The 21725-nt window shown below is 43.3% G+C and overlaps 1 protein-coding gene across 1 annotated transcript; it reads left to right on the plus strand.

Annotated features, from left to right (window-relative positions):
* The first annotated feature begins 648 nt into the window (after window positions 1–648).
* LOC130124088 (complement factor H-like) lies at window positions 649–21559 on the plus strand. Its single transcript, XM_056293482.1, has 13 exons — window positions 649–665; window positions 1570–1648; window positions 1738–1929; window positions 9062–9235; window positions 9534–9722; window positions 11256–11369; window positions 11527–11640; window positions 11859–11912; window positions 18088–18141; window positions 19522–19680; window positions 19799–19972; window positions 20894–20919; window positions 21215–21559. The coding sequence occupies exons 2-13, from the start codon at window positions 1591–1593 to the stop codon at window positions 21227–21229; spliced, it is 1323 nt and encodes a 440-aa protein (XP_056149457.1). The 5' UTR covers window positions 649–665; window positions 1570–1590; the 3' UTR covers window positions 21230–21559.
* The last annotated feature ends 166 nt before the right edge of the window (window positions 21560–21725 follow it).

The following is a 21725-nucleotide window of genomic DNA, read 5'->3' on the forward strand; positions in this document are numbered from 1 at the left end:
AGTTTACTGGTTTAATAGAGAACGACTGGTACATGGGAATACTACAATCAGATGCGCTGTCACTACACTCAATGCCCTCTAGCGGCAACGTAGCATTTATAGGCCACTGTATTAATGCGAACAATAAAGTAGTCCCACAACACACTTAGATGTTGCCATCATGGAAACTCGTGACTGGAGTTTATGCTTCATATGTAAATCCAGCCTACAGAAAAGCAATGAAAAGGCTTTAGATCCCTCATCATCTGTAAAACTGAGAAAAAATCCTGAAAGACTTAGTGCATGTTACAAAAAAGTTACAGATAATATCCAGGAGCTGAAGGGATTAGGTGATTTGCCTGATTTTATAGTAGTGGATAACAGCAGGATTGGGATTGATGCTAGGCCATCCTCCTGTGGGTTAACAGTGCTGACAAAAAGCCACTTCTTTCCTTTATATTGTGGTTATCCATTATTTTATCTAACGACATCATCTTTAGTAAATGGTGGACCCACTGTCATCCCTGCCACTGGGTTAAATTTTAACTCCTAGAGCCTGTCTGTGCTGATCAATATTTCAACATCCTGAACTCTGATCCCAGCGGTGCACAAAATCATTGTGAACGATCTGAAGTCCCAACAGCTGTCCTTCAGTTTGTAAGTTAAAGAGCTTTTTGCCAGAGAGGGTGAGTATGCTTGATGGTGCATCTATAATTCAATATAGTTATTTGATAGTGATAAATTCAATTATCATTATTGAATAGAGGGCATTTGTCTGGTTCACAAAGATGGGATTAACCTTTGCAACTTTATTCATATTTTTTTAAGTCTGGGTTTAAGCTTTAGCTGCGTGTGTCTCAGGGCTTTTTGTAATGAAGCATATAACATAAAAACATCGCCTTGCCTAAAACTTTAAATTCACAACAATAACATTGACGTACGGTATGCCGCAACACAAGGGTGTTATGATCCCATTATAAATCTGTTATCATCTTTTAATGTTGTTTGTATTCTTTAAATGGTGTAAACACAACATCCATTGCATGTTGTCCATCTTGGGAGAGACATCCCTCCTCTGTTGCTCTCCCTGAGGTTTCTTCCTATTTTTTTCTCCCTGTTAAAGGGTTTCTTTTTTTTTTTAGGGAATTGTTCCTTAATCTAATGCGAGGGTCTAAGGACAGGATGTTGTGTTGCTGTAAAGCCCCTTGAGGCAAATTTGTAATTGTGATATTGGGCTATACAAGTAAAATTGAATTGACTTATGATCAGAAAAAATAATTTCTGAGTAATTCAAATTGTTGAATTGACCAAGTAAATGTGAGTATTTTTAAGATGTTCTACTTATTCAGAAATAACTTTGCATTTGTAAATACATTTGAGTATATGTGTGTTTGTGTGGATTTGTGTGTGGGTGTGTATGTGTGTATGTACGTGTGTTTCATCTGTTTGTTCACTGTGGAGAAACAGTTTCCCGTCAGTAGGATTGTTTATTCCTCCACATCTTTCTCAACCATTGTGGAGAAATGCCCTTGACAATGATTAACAGGTTTGATCTGGAAAAAAAATAAACAAACTTGTGCTTCTCTGTAGATTGACTAAACTGCGACTGAGATGTTCCTCAGATATCTTGGTTTGGTTCTGCTGCTTCCCTTTCCTGAGGCAGTAAACGGTGAGTGAGCTGAATTGTTATGTGATCAAATCCTGCCCTTTAGCTTAAAGAAAAAGCTTAGTTTTTGCTTTCTCATTGTTATTTTTCAGCGCACGACGGGACAGGGCCATGTAATCCACCCACACTGAAAGGTGGTTACTTTGTCCCCCACCAAGTGAATTATAAAAATGAATCACAGATCACATATGCCTGCGATAAAGGACTTAAACCAGCGGTGGAAGGGTGGTGGGCCACAATCAAATGTCAAAATGGCGAATGGTCACATGAGCCACAGTGTGTAGGTAAGTAAACTAATAACATATACTCTGTCTTATGCAAATTATGTCAAAGGACACAGATATGTCTTGCATTCTTAAAAGGACAGTTCACCCCAAAATCAAAAACATATGTTTTTCCTCTTACCTGTACTGCTGTTTCTCCATCTAGATCATTTTGGGGTGACTTGCCGAATTTTGGAGATATCGGCTGTAGAGATGGCTGCATTTTCTCAAATATAATGGAACTGGATGGCACTTGGCTTGTGTTGCTCAAAGCACCAAAAAAGGAAAAAAATGCATTGTCTTTCCAAAAATAATGACCCGGTTCATTCATTCATTATCCAAACTGCTTATCCTTTCTCGGGGTCGTGGGGATGCTGGAGCCTACCCCAGCTGTCATTAGGTGGCATGCGGTTACTCAAGATAATCCACAGGCCTTGTGATGAGTTTCATGTAGGTGAAGTTCAATCTAACAAAATAGTTCCTACATGAAACTGCTCACAACAAGGTCTGTGCATTATCTCCGCGGTGGTGCAGCGGTCTAAGCATCGGCTTTGTGTCGATGTAGTTGCCCACCGGGAACCGGGTTTTGCGCCTCGGTCTCGCCAGATCCAACTATGGCCGCAGTCATTGAAGCAGCAACATTGGCAAATGCTGCTTCGGGAGGGGGAAGGAGTCAGCTTGTATTCGTCACATGATATACATCTTTGTGTGTGCCGGGAAAACAGGTGTTGGCTTGGTTTGCCTTGTCACGGAGGTGGCGAGGCAGTTCCTTCGACACTGCCGTTCGGAGAGATGCAGTTGGCGAATGCATACAGTACGAGGGTGGGTGTTTGGTCTAGAATAGGGATCAATTGGCCAATAAATTGGGAGAAAAAAGGGGAAAATCAGAAATGAATAATAAAAAAAAGGTCTGTGGATTATCTTGAGCAACCAGGTCATGATTTCTGGAAAGAGACATTGCTGTTGAGTTTTTCAAATTATTATTATTTTTATTTTTTTTTTGGCGCTTTGATCAACACAAGCTGAGTGCCATCATCCACTTTCATTATATTCAAGAGAAGGCAGACATCTCTATGGCCGATATCTCCAAAACTTGGCAACTCTCACCAAAACGATCTAGATAGATAAATAGCAGTATAGGTAAGAGGAAAAATATGCATTATTCATTTTGGGGTGAACTGTCCATTTAAACTGTGACCTTTTATGTGTTTCTTTCATTTCTTTTATATTACTTTGAAGGCGATCCTGAAAACAGATTTGTGATAAACTGCAAGTTTGTGTCCAAATATGCTCATAACGTTAACCATAGATATAAACATAGATAGATAAATAGATAGATACCTAGATAGATAGGTTTAAAGAGTAACCAAAACCTATGCCATTATAGTGAGTTTGCTGACATTTACAGATTAAAAACTTGTGAAGGTTAAGCATCCGGGTAGCATAGTGGTCTTATTCTGTTGCCTACCAACATGAGGATTGCCGGTTTGAATCCCCGTGTTGCCTCCGCCTTGGTCGGGCATCCCTGCAAATACAATCGGCCGTGTCTGCGGGTGGGAAGCCGGATGTGGGTATGTGTCCTGGTCACTGCACTAGCACCTCCTCTGGTCGGTTGGGGTGCCTGTTCAGGGGGAAGGGGGAACTGGGGGGAATAGCGTGATCCTCCCACGCGCTATGTCCCCCTGGCGAAACTCCTCACTGTTAGGTGAAAAGAAGCATCTAGCTACTCCACATGTATCAGAGGAGGCATGTGGTAGTCTGCAGCCCTCCCCAGATGGGCAAAGGTGGTGGAGCAGCAACCGGGATGGTGCAGAAGAGTTGGGTAATTGGCCAGATACAACTGGGGAGAAAAAGTGGGAAAATCCTCCCCTTCCCCCAAAAAGAGAAAAAAACATGTGAAGGTTAAAAAAATAGCAGGTTGGCTGGTCTTGGTTCTTTGTGATGTTAGCATAGCAGCATAAACACAGTTGCAAATAATAACATTAATATATTAATATGTCTTGATGCATGCTCAGTAATCCAGGTAACAAAATCAAAGAAAGTTGAATCAGTTCATCTGGATACAACATTTATTGACAGATGCGTTTCATCAGTCAACTAAGTGACATCTTCAGTCTAAACTGACTGCAGGTACCCCCACCCCTTATAAACAATACAGTACAACCAAAGACTGAAACCAACGACCAGTTTCTCATGCAAATATGGGTGTGGTCTTTAATTAGAGTTTCAAAGGCCTTGGGTATAATGTAATGTATACGGAAATGTACAACATTACAGTGATTAATATTTACGACAGTGACGTATTGCCAACATGTGCAGTCATGCATTACGTGAGGCAGAACCCGTGAAATCAGTTAGTCAGACTGTAGTTCACAGTACGGCTGTATGCATTGAACCTGAACTTCTCCAGTAAAGTTCCGTGTTTGTTTAATAAGTTGTCTGCCTATTTGTATTATACACGAGAACATCACATTGGCGACGAGGACAAAATGACGAAGAATGACACACTGCACGCAAGTAAAGAAAAAGAGAGGGAAAATAAACTGAACAAAAACGAAGTGCTAAGCTAACCAGCAGACAACCACGAGTGGCTAACACAAGACACTGAATGAGTGGCTAGCAAAAGACTGAATTCAAAATGTCACTCGCAAACACCGTCACTTTGCCAGCTTTCGACACAAAAACGGATCCAAGCTCAGTAGGACCACGCTGGGCCAAATGGGTGCAGAGGTTTTAAAATTATTTTATTTATTTGTTTTATTTTATTACTTCTTAATTCTTCCACTGCATTTAACCCATCCTAGCTGTGTAGCTAGGAGCAGCGGGCAGCTGCCATGCAGCGCCCAGGGACCAACTCCAGTTCATCTTGCCTCGGTCAGAGGCACAGACAGGAGTATTAACCCTAACATGCTTGTCTTTTTGATGGTGGAAGAAACCGGAGTACCCGGACAGAACCCACGCAGACGCGGGGGGAACATGCAAACTCCACACAGAAAGGACCTGGGATGACCGCCCCAAGGTTGAACAACCCCGGGGTTCAAACCTAGGACGTTCTTGCTGTGAGGCAACAGCGCTAACTACTGCACCCAAATGTACTACTGCCATGAACTTTACAGGTGATGCAAGGCAAAAAGCATTGCTGCTACACTTAGCAGGGGAGCGCATGCATGACATTTATGACATGCTAGCAGCAGAAGCAGACAAGTTTGCTGAGGTAAAGCAGAAGCTAGGAAAGTACTTCGCGCCTAAACAGAATGTGCAATCAATACCAAGTGTACATGTTTAGAAAGGCAGTGCAACTGCCAGTGAAAATTTAGACACATAATGTACAAGGCTAGGTATGCTAGCGAAGAATTGTGAGTTTAACGACGTTGACAAGGAGATTAAAGCGCAACTGATTCAAAGCTGCTCTTCAACAAGGCTATGCAGACGAGTGCTTAAGGAGCCTGATAGCAGCCTGGATGAACTCCTAGATTACAGGGAGATCGCTGGAACTGTCCGAGCAGCAGGCAGCAGGCATGGAGCAGAGTTTAGCTGCGTCAGTGAACGCAGTGCTTCAGAAGAGGTGACCAGTCAGGGTCCGCGGTGGCGTAGCGGTCTAAGCATCGGCTTGGTGTCGATGCAGTTGCCCACTGGGGACTGGGGTTCGCGCCCCGGTCTCGTCAGATCCGACTATGGCCGGACTCGATGAAGCAGCAATCATTGGCAACGCTGTCTTCGGGAGGGGGGCGGAGTCGGCTTGTGTTCGTCATGCTAATGCATCTCTGTGTGTGTCGGAAAAACAGTGGTTCGGCTTGGATTCGCCTTGTCACGAAAGTGGGGAGGCGTCTCCTTCGAGACTGCCGGCCGGAGAGATGCAGTTGGCGAACGCATGCAATACGAGGGTGGGTGTTTGAATTAAAATAGGGATCAATTGGCCACTAAATTGGGAGAAAAAAGGGAAAAATCAGAAATAAAATTAATTAAAAGAAGAGGTGACCAGCTACCAGCCAATGCGCCGGGAGAGCCAAGCCCAACAACCAGTGCCAGAATTGTGGTGGAAAATACCGTCACGGTGGAGAATGCCCAGCAAAAGGGAAGACTGTAAAGCATGCGGCAAGCTGAATCACTTCGCGAAGCAGTGCAGGTCAAAGCAAAAGCAACCTGGAAAAGAGTTTGACATGAAACCCAGAGACAGTAAGCAATTCAAAATGCACAAGAAAGTGTATAACATTAACAGCACAACAACATTGTTAACACACAAGATTCATCTAGCAGTGACGAGGCTTATGGAGACCTGCCAACCTTGAAGAAATTTTATGAGTACTACCCCCCAACACCAACCACCCCCCCCGCGCGTGCGCACCTGACAGCCCACCACCAATGTACGCTCCCCCCCACCCCCGCGTGGGCGCACCTGATAGCCCACCACCAATGTACGCTCCACCGTTGCTCACCCACCACCACTGAGATACCTAACACCATAATACATAATATACACATAATATACTTTCACCAATCGAGATTTATTGTCAGAACAGCCGTACAAGTGTTGCACAGGAGGCATAGCCCATGGAAACTGAGGACATTCTTTGTAAATAAATCAAAACATTAAATAAATGTGCAAAACCAGCAGTAATCAATATCAAAATCAGTTTGCTAAAACAAACAACGAAAAAGATTTAAATTTTCCATGCATAGTGAAACTAGTGCAACTTGTTGAAGGTTGCAGATTTGGCTATTTTAAGTACTGCGTCACTAAAAGTCTCTTTGTAACACGTGATGCCTTTGGAGGCAATCGTGACTTTCCGTGTCACCAGAGAACTGAGCATCTCTGTGCTCAGACTAGCACGACATTGTGTTTTATTTTTAGTGACCAAGCTGAAAATCCTTTCACAGTCTGCGTTACTGTGAAAAATCGAACACACACCAAGCATTACAGCGGAGAGGTTTTCAAAATGTTTCCTCCCTCCTGACTCCATCAAACCTAGTTCTGTCCAAGTGTCATCAGCCCTTTTGGTCAGAATACCATCGTTCAAGGTGGTGGACTGGAAGAGCCGAAACTCCTCCTCCTCCATGGCCACAAGCCTACAGTTTTTGTCTGTGGGCTAATGGATTCGGGGAAACGTGACGGTTAGCCTACTATTTGCAACACACACACGACATCATATAGATGAACGGTAACTTATTATCTTTTCAATGCTGTTTGCATTGGTGAGAACCACTGACCTAGAATGGTGAGAAACAGGGATGCAGGCGAATAGCAGTGATGAGCAAGCGGCCGAAGAGGGATCTTGCTTCAGGCAGAGGCACTGAATTGAACTGAACGCGCGAAGAATTTGCTAGGAGGGGCAGGTGGGTGAGTGGGTTCAAATACTGCGCTCTGATTGGCCGAAAGCTTTTCACTCCACTTACATAGATTGCTGTGGCTCAGTGGCAGAATCAACTTCATGGAATGCATAGAAACTGACACCGGCGAAATGCGAGATGCAACAAAATGCGTACCTGGAGAGCAGTGAATCGTACAAGCGTACTTAAGGGTCAAAATGCGTGCCAAGTACGAGAAATGCGTACATGTTGGCAGGTCTGCATATGTGTTTGCAGCCAGTGGCAGCAACAATGCTATGCAGCCACAGACATACATTAAACTGAATGATGTTAGGATTTCACCACTGATCGACTCAGGGGCTGCAGTGAACATTATTAGTGAAAAGGTGCTCAGTACACTGAGACCATGCCCACAACTCACCCCAGCTGACATCAGGATATTCCCTTATGGCTGCACTAAACCACTGCCCATAGCTGGTGCATTCACACGCAACACAGAAGCAGGAGATAAAAAGACTAAAGCCAAATTCTGTGATGACTGGTTGACAGCTGCTCTCCGCTAGGCAAGAAAACAGCTGAGGAGTTAGGCCTTGTCAACCCGTGAACAGTGTGACCTCCCCAAGCAGCCGAACAGTAGCAGATGAATTAGTAGACAGCTACCCAGAGCTGTTTCAAGGCGTTGGCAAGTTAAAAGACTTTCAAGTTATGCCGCACATCAACACCGACATTCAGCCGACCTGTCAGCCACACAAGCGAGTGCTGTTTCACATCCGACAGAAAGTTGAAGAGGAATTGAAAAAGCTGAAGATGATGACGTCATTGAAACAGTCACAGGCCCTACGCCATGGGTCTCACCCATCCTCACACCACCCAAGCCAAAAGATCCAGACAAGGTGAGAGTATGTGTCGACATGAGACAAGCCAACCCTGCCATCCAGCAGGAATGTCACATCACCCCCACCATGGACAACGTGATCCACAAGCTGAACGGAGCAACAGTCTTCTCCAAGCTTGACCTGACAGCTGGACTGATTAATATTTACGACAGTGACATATTGCCGTCATGTGCAGTCATACATTACATGAGGTAGAACCCGCGAAATCAGTTGGTCAGACAGTAGTTCACAGTATGGCTGTACGCATTAAACCTGGGCTTCTCCAGTAAAGTTCCACATTTGTTTAATAAGTTGTCTGCCTCTTTGTATTACACACAATAACATTACAATGGGGGGGGGATACATCTGTTGCCATTTTACAGTGCTGTGATTGCAACATTCTCTAATCCTCTGTGAATAGTACACATGGCCTATGAAACTCTAGTTAAAGGTCACACACATATTTGCATATAAAACTCGTCGTTGGTTTTAGTTTGCAACTGTATTGTACTGTATTGATTATAAGGATGAGGATACCTGCAGTTAGTTTAGAGTGAAGATGAAACGTGTCTGTCAATAAATGTATCCAGATGAACTGATTCAACCTTCTTTGAATAACACTAATAGTGGCTCTGTTTGATATTGGTGTGTTCGTATTTGTGACATTGGTGTCAGAAGTGTGATGGAGCGACCGTAAGGCCATCGGAAGCGTATGCACCCTGAGGCGTGAAGTAGCTGATATGCTTAAGCGCAGGGACACGCTTCCCGAAGGAGGGGGGTAGTGTAACGTGCATGGATAAAAAGACACGCTGGGTGGTGTGTCTGACCCTTTAGTCGAGCGGTTAGCGATGTCTCCTGCGGTGCGGGCGATATGGGTTCACTTCACGGCCGCGGCAGTTCCTGTGGTTGCGTTGTCCCCCGAATTCGCTACAATATTGTGAGGTTTCATCATCTATTTCCTTTTTACCTAGATGAAAATGACTGCCTGCCGCTAAATATCCTCAATGCAAAATTAACGGAAATACCTGGAAGGTTGAGAAACCAGCAAGTTAGAATTATATGTGATAAAGGATATGAAGCCAAAAACGGGGCTGACACTGCTGAATGCATAAACGCAAAGTGGACACCAGTTCTAGACTGTGACAGTAAGTCTGTTTTACTCCAATAAGTTATAAAAATGTCCAGATTTATAAGATTGTTATAACATTTATGTTCTCAGTGGTCCTGATTTAACAAAGACAAGAACATGCAGTTTTCTATGACACCTCTTTTTAAATTTGTTCCATATTTGCTCTGTGGTTAATAAAATAGCTGTTGATGTTTAGATTTTCAAGTGAACAGCAAAGTTTCATGATCACAGTTACGAATTTTGTAAATTTCAAAAACCACAGCCCCTCATCATTGCAACTCCTATCATAGCATGATCCATTTGATGTTTTACAGGGGAGGAAAATGCATGCCATGCGCCCACCAAAATAGCCCATGCAGTAATCCTTCAGGAATACCAGGACCTGTTTGGTGAATATTCTCGTGTGTTTTATGGATGTGAAGATGGATATGCTTTAGAAGGAGGAGAAGCCACATATGTCATCCAATGTGAATCTGGTACCTGGACCGAAGCCAAACCATGCGGTAAGTGGATAATGATATGTGATACATGAATAAGACTTCTTATCGAAGGGTGGAATTAGACAACTAATTAAATTAAACACACAACATCTTAGGCTTTTTTCTACTACCAAGGAATACATTTTATTCCAAAATCAAAAACTTTGCTAAAGAACCACCTTCCTTTACCTTACAAATATCTCAACACTAAATAAAAACAAATTATGGAGTGGAGAGTACTAAAGTTATGTCTGGTTAGTAAAATTATGAGACTTTCACTGACAGTATCTTCTGTGTTTTAGAGCTTGAGAAACAGACCAGTTTAGAAATTGACTATCTGATGATTTTTTTCCCCCATAAATAAATACCAATTTGGCGACACTGTTACTGTTGTTTACAGTGGTACAGGTGTACACCTTCTAAGCCCTTCGCTAAATTAGCCTTCGAACTTGTATTAAATCTTATTCCCATGCTGTTTGAATATGTTTTGATTGTGTATGCAGCAAATATACTCAAATGTTATTGTAACCCCCCCTCGGAATGCGCAATGCTTTAGGTTCGGGAGGAGCTAAGGGCAGAGTGTAATAACCACACACACACACACACACACACACATATTAATCTGAACTGCACCTTTAGTGTGCTGGAAAATACAAATACAATTTACAATTCAATGAAAATAATAAACTGGGCCCCTAAAATAAAGAAATAGTCCTGAAGTGTGATTTTCTACACTTCAGTGAGTCAATGACTAGTCAGAGTTAATTGTCAGAGTGCACTCTGGGGTTTTGTTCAAAGGATACCAGTCTCGGTGACTGGCACAACTTGCCACACTGGATGGTAAGTAGAGTTGTCCTGCCGAGGTTCAGATCCGCTTCTTACTGCTACTCTGGTGGCTCGCCATCTATCAGCTCTCAAATGACTTCTCAGGATTCCGATCATAACAAAAAAACACCTGACCAAGACACGTGGGATGCGATAACCTCGTTAAAACGGCACTCTTCACAGCCCGTGGCTCGTGCAAGATCACGTTGCGAAGCAATTATGGCTTGATAAGCTTCTCGCAGCGTCCACGCGCTCGTCTCATGTGTCGCTGCCCCTCCCTTCTCTATTCACACAGACACGCCCTCTATCCTAGACTCGATCAATCGAGGCAGGTAAGAATGGAGCCGATAGACGTAACCGATTTTAACGAAGTAATAAATCATAACTACAATATGAAATAAAATAAAACATGAACTTAAAACAAATTAATATTTATAACTTATATAGTTTTTAAATACGTTTCTTTGTCTTCAACCCATTATTTCTGGCTGGGTTACATTATGGTTAATTGAAGTTTTCAGACCTGAAGCAGGCTGAAACAGACAGTTCAACATTGTTCTTTTATCATCAAAAAAGTGAATTTAGTTATCCGTTGATACATTTAAATATGTGTTCAAATCATGTGTCCTGCCATTTGTGTGCATACCACTCTATCTTTTTATTGAGTGACTGATCAATTTATCAGTTGTTTAACTGGATAATTGATTATTCATGTCATTCTTTATTTTTCAGAGAGAAAAAGCAGACCTGATGTTGATACATCTGGGGCACATGGACCAGGTTCTGATAGCGGACTTATAGATACATCTTCTGGTACTGAGACACAACCTGTAGGTGGAGATAGAGGTAATGTTATTCACTTTGATTGGTATGAGACTTATGCAGGATGATAAAAGGGTTTTATTTATTTTGTTTTAGAGCCATTCCATCTATAGAGCAATTGACCAATTTATCGGTTGGTTAACTGGATGATTGATTATTCGTGTCATGTTTTATTCTTCAGAAAGAGGAAACAGACCTGGTGTTGATACACCTGGGACACACAGACCAGGCTCTGATAGTGGCCTTATAGGTACATCTTCTGGTACTGAGACACAACCTGTGGGTGGAGATAGGGGTAATGCTATTCACTTTGATTTGGTGTGAGGCTGATGCATGAGGGTGAAAGTTTTTTTTCTTTTAATTTTAGAGTCATTCTGTGAGATTAAAAGTCATGATGATCCTCCTCATTGTTGAGTGAAGCCATGTTGATAAAGGCTTTCCAAATTTTCTTTGATCTGCTTCTCACTAACTCAAGCCTCTGTTGTTTACTGTCATGTCATCTGCATTGTACAGATGTTCCCATACATCCTCATTCACGTGATGAGACGAGGCCCATGGTTATACCAGGTAATTTGTATGATTTGTCTGTTTACATCACACCCCTCGTGATTTTATGGTCAGTCCATGTCATTTAGTGCTTGCTGCGGTGAAGGTTGGGGAATTTGGGAATCTGTTGTACTCTTTTGTAGATGTGACTTCATTTCAAAAGTCTTAGCACATTCTAGGGATAACACAGATTTTGGGCTAGTTTGCTGTTGTGTTCTATACATACACCAGTAGGTGGCTTTAATGTTATGAATGTCCTGTTGTGTGTAACATAAGTCAGAAGAGAAGAGGAGAATAAGAAAGGCTTGCTCATTACTACTGTGCTCCATGCTCAACTTACTTATACATACACTGCTTACACAACACATATCCATCCATCCATTATCCAAGCTGCTTATCCAAACATAAATCGGCGACGAGTTCAGTCTACTCTACTGAAGATGGCTGCAGTTACATCTTGTTGTAAACCTTTTTTTACTGTGCCCTGGGGAGCCTCTGCTGCCAGTCAACACATGGTTGAAAATGTTCCACAACTATCTGCAAGTGGTTGCAACGAACACAGACGACTGGCCGGATACTCGGAAACAAGCATTACTTCTACACTGCCTGGGGACTGAGGGCCAGAGACTCTTCTATACACTGCCGGGCCAAGGTCGGACCATGGAAGGTGCTGTAAAAGCTTTAGAAGCACATTTACTCCACGTACGAGAGACTGCTCCTAAAACCAGACTTAACGTTGCAAAAGAGCCATTACAGCTGTAACACATGGAAGCCGTTGCTGAGCAAGCTAAGCTCATTGCTTGTGAGCGCTCAACGCCCACGCAAGCTGTGTCTGCACATCGCGCGGGTTTGTCTAATATGGGGACGTCTGAAGCCGGATGTGACGCAGGCGACCGGTGCCTGTCTGGTTGCCACAGTGGTTGCTACAACAAACTGGAGATTCACCTAGCATGATTCCATGCATGATTCTGACATAGTTTAACTGGTACGGTAACGCGTTAGCACTGTAGTACTGTAGCTAACGTAACTTATTAAACTGGTGCGGTAATGTTAGCTTGTAACGTTAAACGTTATGCCAACGTTAGCTAGCTAACGTATAGCTATGCTTTATGATGTTAGCTAGACTAGCTAACTTATATACGTGTAACTGTAAGTTAACGTTAGTTAACGTTCCTCAGTTATCAGTAAGTTGTATATAGCTTTGCTAACGTTAGGTAGCTAACGTTAACAGTAAGGTTCATCTCCGAAATTGCTAACGTTACCTTCATAGTTCATCGTCCAGTTTGGTGTTTATGTTAGCACAGCTGTTAGTGTTACCATTAACGTTACGGTAGCATGGACAGCACAGCTGTTCAGCTAAGGTGTGCTTTCAATACCACACACAACCTTCTTTCCCTCTGTCTCATTATTTTCTTATTCTTACTAACTGTACGTTTCAAATGCATTATCATTTAATGGGAAGAGAAACCCTTCAAAAGTTATTTACTGTTACTGGAGAGCACTCTGATCCAAGTAACACACCGACACCAAGTCACAGTTCCACAATTGTTTTTATTTAGAGCTCTGCTTTCGGGTTAACTATACAAATAACAGGAAAAATATCTTTGGACTGTGCATGTTAAGGTAGATTTCTCAGTCAAAAATAACTATCAAGGGAATACAAAAAAACTCCACAGCAAAAAAAACCATGAGACGGAATATGAACCATGAAAGGAACTTTCCCCAGAACTGTCTGCCGGAACGGTCTCCCCTTCTCTCTTGGCCCCGTTCTCGTCCTCTTGGCTCGGTCTGTATTCTACGACACACTCCTGTGTTCTCCAGTCATCCACCAGCCCCTATAAATACACCCAAAAAGCATGCCTTATTAGCAGAATATTGGCTGTGTTTCCTATTCTGATTCAAAAATACTACCTGATGTGTGGAGTGTACAGCCTATGTAACTCAGGGGAGAGGCTTGATCCGATTGAATCTCACAACACCAAACTCTAACCCTAACCATTAGAAACCTCTGCCTGAATGTATTTGTCCAAAGCAGTCCCTAAACTTGACAGTCTATAATTGTTACAGTGTACTTAATGGGATCTAGCCTTAAACATTTATGTGGCATGGAGGCTAAAGTCATGAGCAACCAATGTTGTTTCAATCCTGTAAAACATCTCCTATCAACAGCTATGCTACCTGCAGATTGACTTGGTCAACAGAAGAGTGTCTTTGGCTGTTCCTGACTGAGGAGATGATGTTGTAGAAGTCTTTATCGCAGGGATAAAACCTTCTCTTCGTCGGGGGAGGTAGATGGAGGCCCTGTCCTCTGAAAAGGTCTTGGACATACTTGTTCACTTGTCTCTTGTATTCCAGGAGCCTCTAAGGCTAGCTGCTCTACAAAACTAACTATCCTGGGGTCTACAGCCTCTCGAACCTCAGCTGCCTATAGAACGAATAATAATGGCATGAATATTTAGGAAACAAAATTCTACATGTAAACATCAAGGCAAGGAAAAACACTTTGGATTCCCATTGGTTGTCAGTTAACCAGTAGTAGGGCAATTGGAAGGCGGGTCTAAGCAAATGGGACCCGACCTGTTTGTCAGGAAATGTTTAGAAAGGCAATAAATCGAAGGACTCCAGATCATGGAGAAACCATAAAACCATACACGATCTGGAGTACTGGTAAGGGCTAGTGGATCAACTACCCTGCATTTACATTGAAATGTCAGATTACATTGTCAGAGTAATACATTATAGGCCTACAGCTCAACATGGCTTTGTTAGAATGTCCCTGCACTGGTTTTAATTACAACTCCAAGCCCTTGGTAACTCATGTAAAATTAAGGTTATTACGAAGGCAGGTGGAAAGGCTGAGGATGTGCTTCAGTCGGTCGCATTCCCACTTATTTTATTTTAACTCCAAAAGCCAATAAAAAAATTAGGTTAGATGCAGAGATGCAGTTGGTGAATGCATACAGTACGAAGATGGGTGTTTGAATTAGAATAGGGAGCGATTGGCCACTAAATTGGGAGAAAAGGGGAAAAAATCAGAACTAAATAAATAAAAATAAGAAAGACTGCGACTGCTACAGTGCCTATGAAACTGACGGTGGATTCAGGGCTCCTCCGTCTGTAGTATTCTGCCGAAACATCTCTACGAAAAATACTTCAACGGAGAACGCCTGCAGCCTCCTACAGTAAAGTTAATTACCTACTCCCGTGCTCCTATCCCCATGCTTGGACGTCTGCCTGCGACTGTGTCCTGGACTTACTCTACCTGTTCAACTGCAGTCTTTATTGTTGAATCCGGCACTGCTCTGCTCAGTATGGATCTCATCAATAGCCCGAGCCTGTGCTTTAAAGGTTCCGCTGGGCTACCAGCTGCCCCAATGAACTCTGCACCTGTGATGCCCACTGCTCCTGTGACTCCGACTGCGCTGGGTTGTGAAAAAGAATTTGTGCATAAGGTGAAGATCTCAGAGAGTGTTCCACCTGTACGTCAGAAGTTACACCGCCTGCCTCTGCCTGTTGCCACTGACGAGTGTGTGGAAGCTGAACCGGGGTTTGTAGCTTTGCTTTCTGCTGCTGGCCTGTCTGCCGTCTCTCTGGATGAGTTTGCTGCTGCCTCTGCTTCTTGCCCTGAACTGAGAGCTCACAAATCACGGATGGTTGGCCTCCTTCCTCAGCTGCTGTAAGTACAGTCCTATGTCCATACTTGCGCCTGCGTGATGAACTAACTGCAAGACGATTACATTTTCCGAGGCTTAAGACTCATCGTTCCTGTCTCACTGCATCACACCTTGGTTGGGCTGGCTCACAAAGGCCACTAAGGCATTGTGAGAACTAAACAACGCCTCCACGAAGTCTACTCGTGGCCAGGTATGGATGGCATGGTGAACACACAGATTAAAAGTTGCCTTTTGTGCCAGTCTGCAGACAAGACTGCTGCTCCCTCTGCTGCGACATTACAACCCGTACAGTTTCCATCAGAGCCATGGGAAAAGCTAGGCATTGGCGTGGTTTGTCCTTTCGAGACTGCTGCTTGGGACTGCTGCTTTGCACTCAAGTGGCCTGAAGTAGCATTCACGGCCTCTGCTACTACTGCAAACATCATTGCTTTTCTTGCATCAGTCTTTAGTAGATTAGGTAATCCACGTACCATCGTGTCTGATAACGGATCTCAGTTCTTGTTCGTGGAATTCGCTGCATTCATAAAAGACTGCGACATACCGCATGTCCGCACTTCAGTGTACCATCCAGCGGCAAATGGAGCAATTGAACGCTTTCACCGTGTACTCAAGTCATGCATCCAGTCCGCTATCCTTCAAGAGAAGCCGTGGACGATTACAGTCACAGACCTCCTGCAAGTGTAATGCGCTACTCCACATGCCACTACCGGAGTGTGTCCATTCGAGCTACTACATGGCAGGAAAATGCGCACATGTCTCAACGTTCTTACCCCATCACTGACGAACCCGGACTCCGATGCGCTTCGTCAGAGTGTCCTTTCGCCAGGGAAAAATTAAAGCCTACACTGACTCCAGACGTGGAGCACGATTGCCTGTTTCCAAAGAGGGGGACAGAGTGCGCATAAGAAAGCCTACACATGTTCCTAAGGCATACCCACAATACACTCAGCTGTTGCAGATTAGAAAGAAAATTGGTCCATGCACTTACCTATTGGCTGACGGTAAGAAATGGCATGCATCCAATCTAGCTAAAGGTCATGCACTTGCTTTGCCTGAAACATGCACAAGCTCATCGCTGGATCTACCGAGTCACTACTTGTCCGTTCCTGAACAGGACAATACTGAAGCCATGAACACTCACTCGCATGACCCCTGCTCGTGTCAGACGACCGCCTACTTGGATTCAAGACTATGTGACTTAAGCACACACTCAATTACAGTTACGCTTACTAGTCTACACACACCATTCATATACACGTTCATATATTTTTTATACAGTTATACATTCTCTCACGTTTTTATACATTCTTTTGATACATACTTTTTACATATTTTTTTCAACCATATTCGTGTTGCTTTTGAAAACGTTAATTGTTGCTTGGGCATTGACAGTGAATCATTCCACAAATTTCTATTGATGCTTAGTGTTAAACGATATGATGCTCCATTTTTATTATTCTATTCCTAAGTTACCAATGATATTTTAGAATGTTAGCAGTATGCCTCTTTTTATTACTATTCTCATTCCTAGCGATAACGTTTTATGGTATTGAATTCTGATGATACTTTCGCATGATTAAGGTTATGCACTTATTTTTAATTATGAATTCTATTGCTAGCTATGCTAGGTTCTGTTAATGGCATAGTGTTATCTTTACGTAAAGGGGGAATATGTTCCAATGTTATGAATGCCCTGTTGCATGTAACATATGTCAGAAGAGAAGAGAAGAGAATAAGAAACGATTGATCATTACTACTGTGCTCCGTGCTTTGCTTACTTACTTATACATACACTGCTTACACAACACACATCCAAACATAACATTTACCTGGCAGATTAGCCCAAAATCTAGGGAAAGCTAAGGGCAAATTTCACTCTGGATGATCCGTCTGTCAGTACTGAACTGACCAAACTTACAGTACATTAGCAGAGTAGGATTTTTGTGCCCCATTATTTTAGATGAACGTTTGGACCAGGCCTCTAATAGAGGCATCTTTGAAGGAAAAAAAACTGTTTAACTGAATGAAAGGCGAAGGGATACATAAAATCTGGATTGCGGTGTCAGGCTGAGAATATAAAATAAGCTTCCACTGGTACGTCCGGGTAGCATAGCAGTCTGTTCCATTGCGTACCACCACGAGGATCGCCAGTTCGAATCCCTGTGTTACCTCTGGCATGGTCGGGCGTTCCTGCAGACACAATTGGCCATGTCTGCAGATGGGAAGCCAGATGTGGGTATGTGTCCTGGTCGCTGCACTAGCGCCTCCTATGGTCGGTCGGGATGCCTGTTCGGGGGGAGGGGGAACTGAGGGGAATAGCGTGATTCTCCCATGCGCTACGCCCCCCTGGCGAAACGCCTCACTGCCAGGTGAAAAGAAGCAGCTGGCGACTCCACATATATCAGAGGAGGCATGTGGTAGTCTGCAGCCCTCCCCGGATTGGCAGAGAGGGTGGAGCAGCGAGTTGCTTCTCACTAACTCAAGCCTCTGTTGTTTACTGTCATGTCATCTGCATTGTACAGATGTTCCCGTACATCCTTATTCACGTGATGAGACGAGGCCCATGATTATACCAGGTAATTTGTATGATTTGTCTCTCTGTTTACATCACACTCCTCATGTGATTTTATGGTCAGTCCATGTCATTTAGTGTTTGCTGGGGTGAAGTTTGGGGAATCTGGGAAACCGTTGTACTCCTTTGTAGATGTGACTTCATTTCAAAAGTCGTAGCACATTCTAGGGATAACGCAGATGTTGGGCTAGATTACCTGGCAGGTTAGTTCAAAATCTAGGGATAGCTAAGGGCAAACTCCACTCTGGATAGTCAGTCTGTCAGTGTTGAATTGACCAAAGTTACAGTACATTAGCAGAGTAGGATTTTGGCGCCCCCTTATTTTAGATAAACATTTGGACCAGGCCTCTAATAGAGGCACCTTTGGGGGAAAAAAACGGTTTAACTGAACGAACAGTGGAGGTATACATAAAATCTGGATTGCAGTGTCAGGCTGAGAATAGAAAATAAACTTTCACTGGTATGTCTGGGTAGCATAGCAGTCTATTGCATTGCCTACCAACACGGGGATCGCCGGTTCGAATCCCTGTGTTACTTCCGGCTTAGTCGGGCGTCCCTACAGACACAATTGACCGTGTCTGCGGGTGGGAAGCCGGATGTGGGTATATGTCCTGATCACTGCACTAGCGCCTCTTCTGGTCGGTCGGGGCGCCTGTTCACGGGGTAGGGGGAACTGAGGGGAATGGCGTGATCCTCCCACGCGCTATGTCCCCCTGGCGAAAATCCTCACTGTCAGGAGAAAAGAAGCAGCTGGCAACTCCACATGTATCAGAGGAGGCAAGTGGTAGTCTGCAGCTCTCCCCGGATTGGCAGAGGGGGTGGAGCAGAGATCAGGACGGCTCGAAAGACTGGGGTAATTGGACATTGGAGAGAAGAAAAAAAGGGGGGGATCCAATTAAAAAAAGAAAAGAAAACTTCCTCTAGTGACTCTACATCACCTCGCTCTGTGTGCAGTCTGGCTGTACATTGCAGGTCTGTTACTCTTATCTATTCTGTGCATTCAACACCTATTGCATGTCTGTCCATCCTGGAAGACGGATTCCTCCTCTCTTGCTCTTCCTGAGGTTACTCCCATTTTTTCTGATAATGTTTTTCTTGTGAAGTTTTTCCTCATAAGAGTCGGGGGTCTAAGAATAGGGAGTGTCAGATATTGCAGAGATTATGACGACTTTTGGGACATCTTTGTGAGTTTAGGCTATACAAATAAATTTAACTTGACTACTTCAGTACAGTTATCCAGATTAAAGAATGTGACGATTAACTACCAGTTAATGACGATTTACTACCAATAAGCATAACGTGCTTGTTTCCAAAATGAATCCCAAAATGTCCAGAGCAAATGTGACCTGAAGCCATTTTTTGAAAAACATTCTTTATATTTCAGTTGTAAATTGTGGACAAATCCCAACAATTTCATACGGAGTTGTGAAACGTCAAAAAATGTTCCTGGAATACCAATGTGATAATTTTCACAAACTTGTCGGCGAACCAAGAGTGACGTGTTATAATAATCGGTCATGGTCACCGACTCCCACTTGTCAAGGTAGTATGCTTTATAAGCAAGTCAGTAGGACTTTATCTTTGTAAAGTGCACATACATATTTGTCAAAGAAGGGACCAGAGAGCAATACTAACTTTCTTTCTTATTTTCTTTTGTGCAGATGCTTTCTGTGTTGTGAACACTGCTGGCATCTATGGGGTAAAACCTCCCCATAAAGATGTATATTTAACAGAAGGCGAAGCGAAATATCTGGAATGCATTATGGTGGATTACGCCCGTAATCCTTATTATGCTATGATTCAGTGCGAAAATGGGGTACAGAGAACACAGAGGTGTAAGTACCACACTGCGCCTTACACAGCGCTACACAATAATTGATGGGGCTTGAGATGCTCACAGGTTTTCACCATATCTAATTGCCATTGATTCATGACTCTTTGGCCGATTAGATGTCTTCAACCATATCTCATGACTTACTGAACACTCACAGGTTCCACCAAATTGTTTGTTTAGGGATCGGCAGTTCGAATCCCCGTGTTACATCCGGCTTGCTCAGGCATCCCGACAGACACAATTGGCTGTGTCTGCAGGGTGGAAGCCGGATGTGGGTATGTGTCCTGGTCGCTGCACTAGCGCCTCCTCTGGATGGTCGGGGCGCCTGTCCAGGGGGGAGGGGGAACTGGGGTGAATAGCGTGATCCTCCCATGCGCTACGTCCCCCTGGCGAAACTCCTCACTGTCAGGTGAAAAGAAGCAGCTGGGGACTTTACATGTATCAAAGGAGGCATGTGGTAGTCTGCAGCCCTCCCCAGCTCGGCAGAGGGGGTGGAGCAGCAAATGGGAGTGCTAGGAAGAGTGGGGTAATTGGCTTGATACAACTGGGGAGAAAAAAGGGGGGGAAATCCCCCCTAAAAAATGTGTTTGGGCAGCTTGAAGAATGGGAAATAACAGTAAGGATCTGAACCACAAAAATATGAGTTGTTAGGGTGCAGCTGATACGTTAGGTACGTGAGGACAACACAGACCTGATGCTGCAGGCGAGTAGATGCTAATTGTTTAAAACAATATCTAAATTACAGGGGAATAGAATCGATCTCCTTTTGCTTTTTAATGGGATGCAGCCTATCCAAATAAGCTCTGGTTTAGCAAGTCCCCCCCCCCCAAAAAAAGTTTGTGCAGATACTGAATGAATTAGGCCGAGATGGCAGCAGTAGGGACTCCAGATATTCACTGACACAACATCTGATCCTCTTTAGGTTGTTCGAACTGGGACAGACGATTGGTAAGTTTTTCATCTTACAATACGTTTTTTAAAGCAAAATAAATGTTCTTCTCTCCTCCATATCCATATATAATCTGTAACTAACAATTTTGATTAATAACACATATATGTGATGGTAATTATATCTCAAACAAATATATTTTCTGAAGACCCACAACCCAGTCTGACCGTTTTTTTTTTATTTAAAAATGACTTTTATCAGAACTTTATAAATGGGTCTAATCTGCAAAATGACTTGTCATCTCCACTGTTATTTGAAATAGAGTGATTCTGGAAGCTCTCATTTTGTGTTTAGAATCGTTGCGGTTAAAGCTGAAGCATCAGAGGCAAGCAGAAAGAAATGTCAACAAGAAGACTTGAAGTAATCCCTCCTGAAAAGTAACTGTATGCCGACCACTTTGTCACAACTTTTACAGTTTTTAGCTCTGGGTCTTATTCATTTTGCTCACCATCACTTTAACCTATTGCAAGAGGAAGAGAACATACTTCATTCAGCACATTTGCCATGTGAATGAAATGCAACACCAACATAAGTGTAATCTCATCGAGGAAACAGTTAAATAAAGATATGATTTATGTGGCGTGAATAAAATCATGTTGTATATTTGATGGATAGGGTTAAATAAAGGCTTCAGCATGACCCGGAACATCTATTGTGTTTTCTACGACTTCAGACAAAGCCAAGGAAAAGAGGAGAGCGTTTTCTAAATGACTAGATGTGTCATTCAATTTGAATGTTTCACCGGTAATCCACGTGAAAGTCAGTCTTGAGTTGATGGTGCATTGCAAGGCACACCAGCGAAGTG

Source organism: Lampris incognitus, chromosome 14, assembly GCF_029633865.1.
Source record: "Lampris incognitus isolate fLamInc1 chromosome 14, fLamInc1.hap2, whole genome shotgun sequence".
Lineage (NCBI taxonomy): Eukaryota > Metazoa > Chordata > Actinopteri > Lampriformes > Lampridae > Lampris > Lampris incognitus.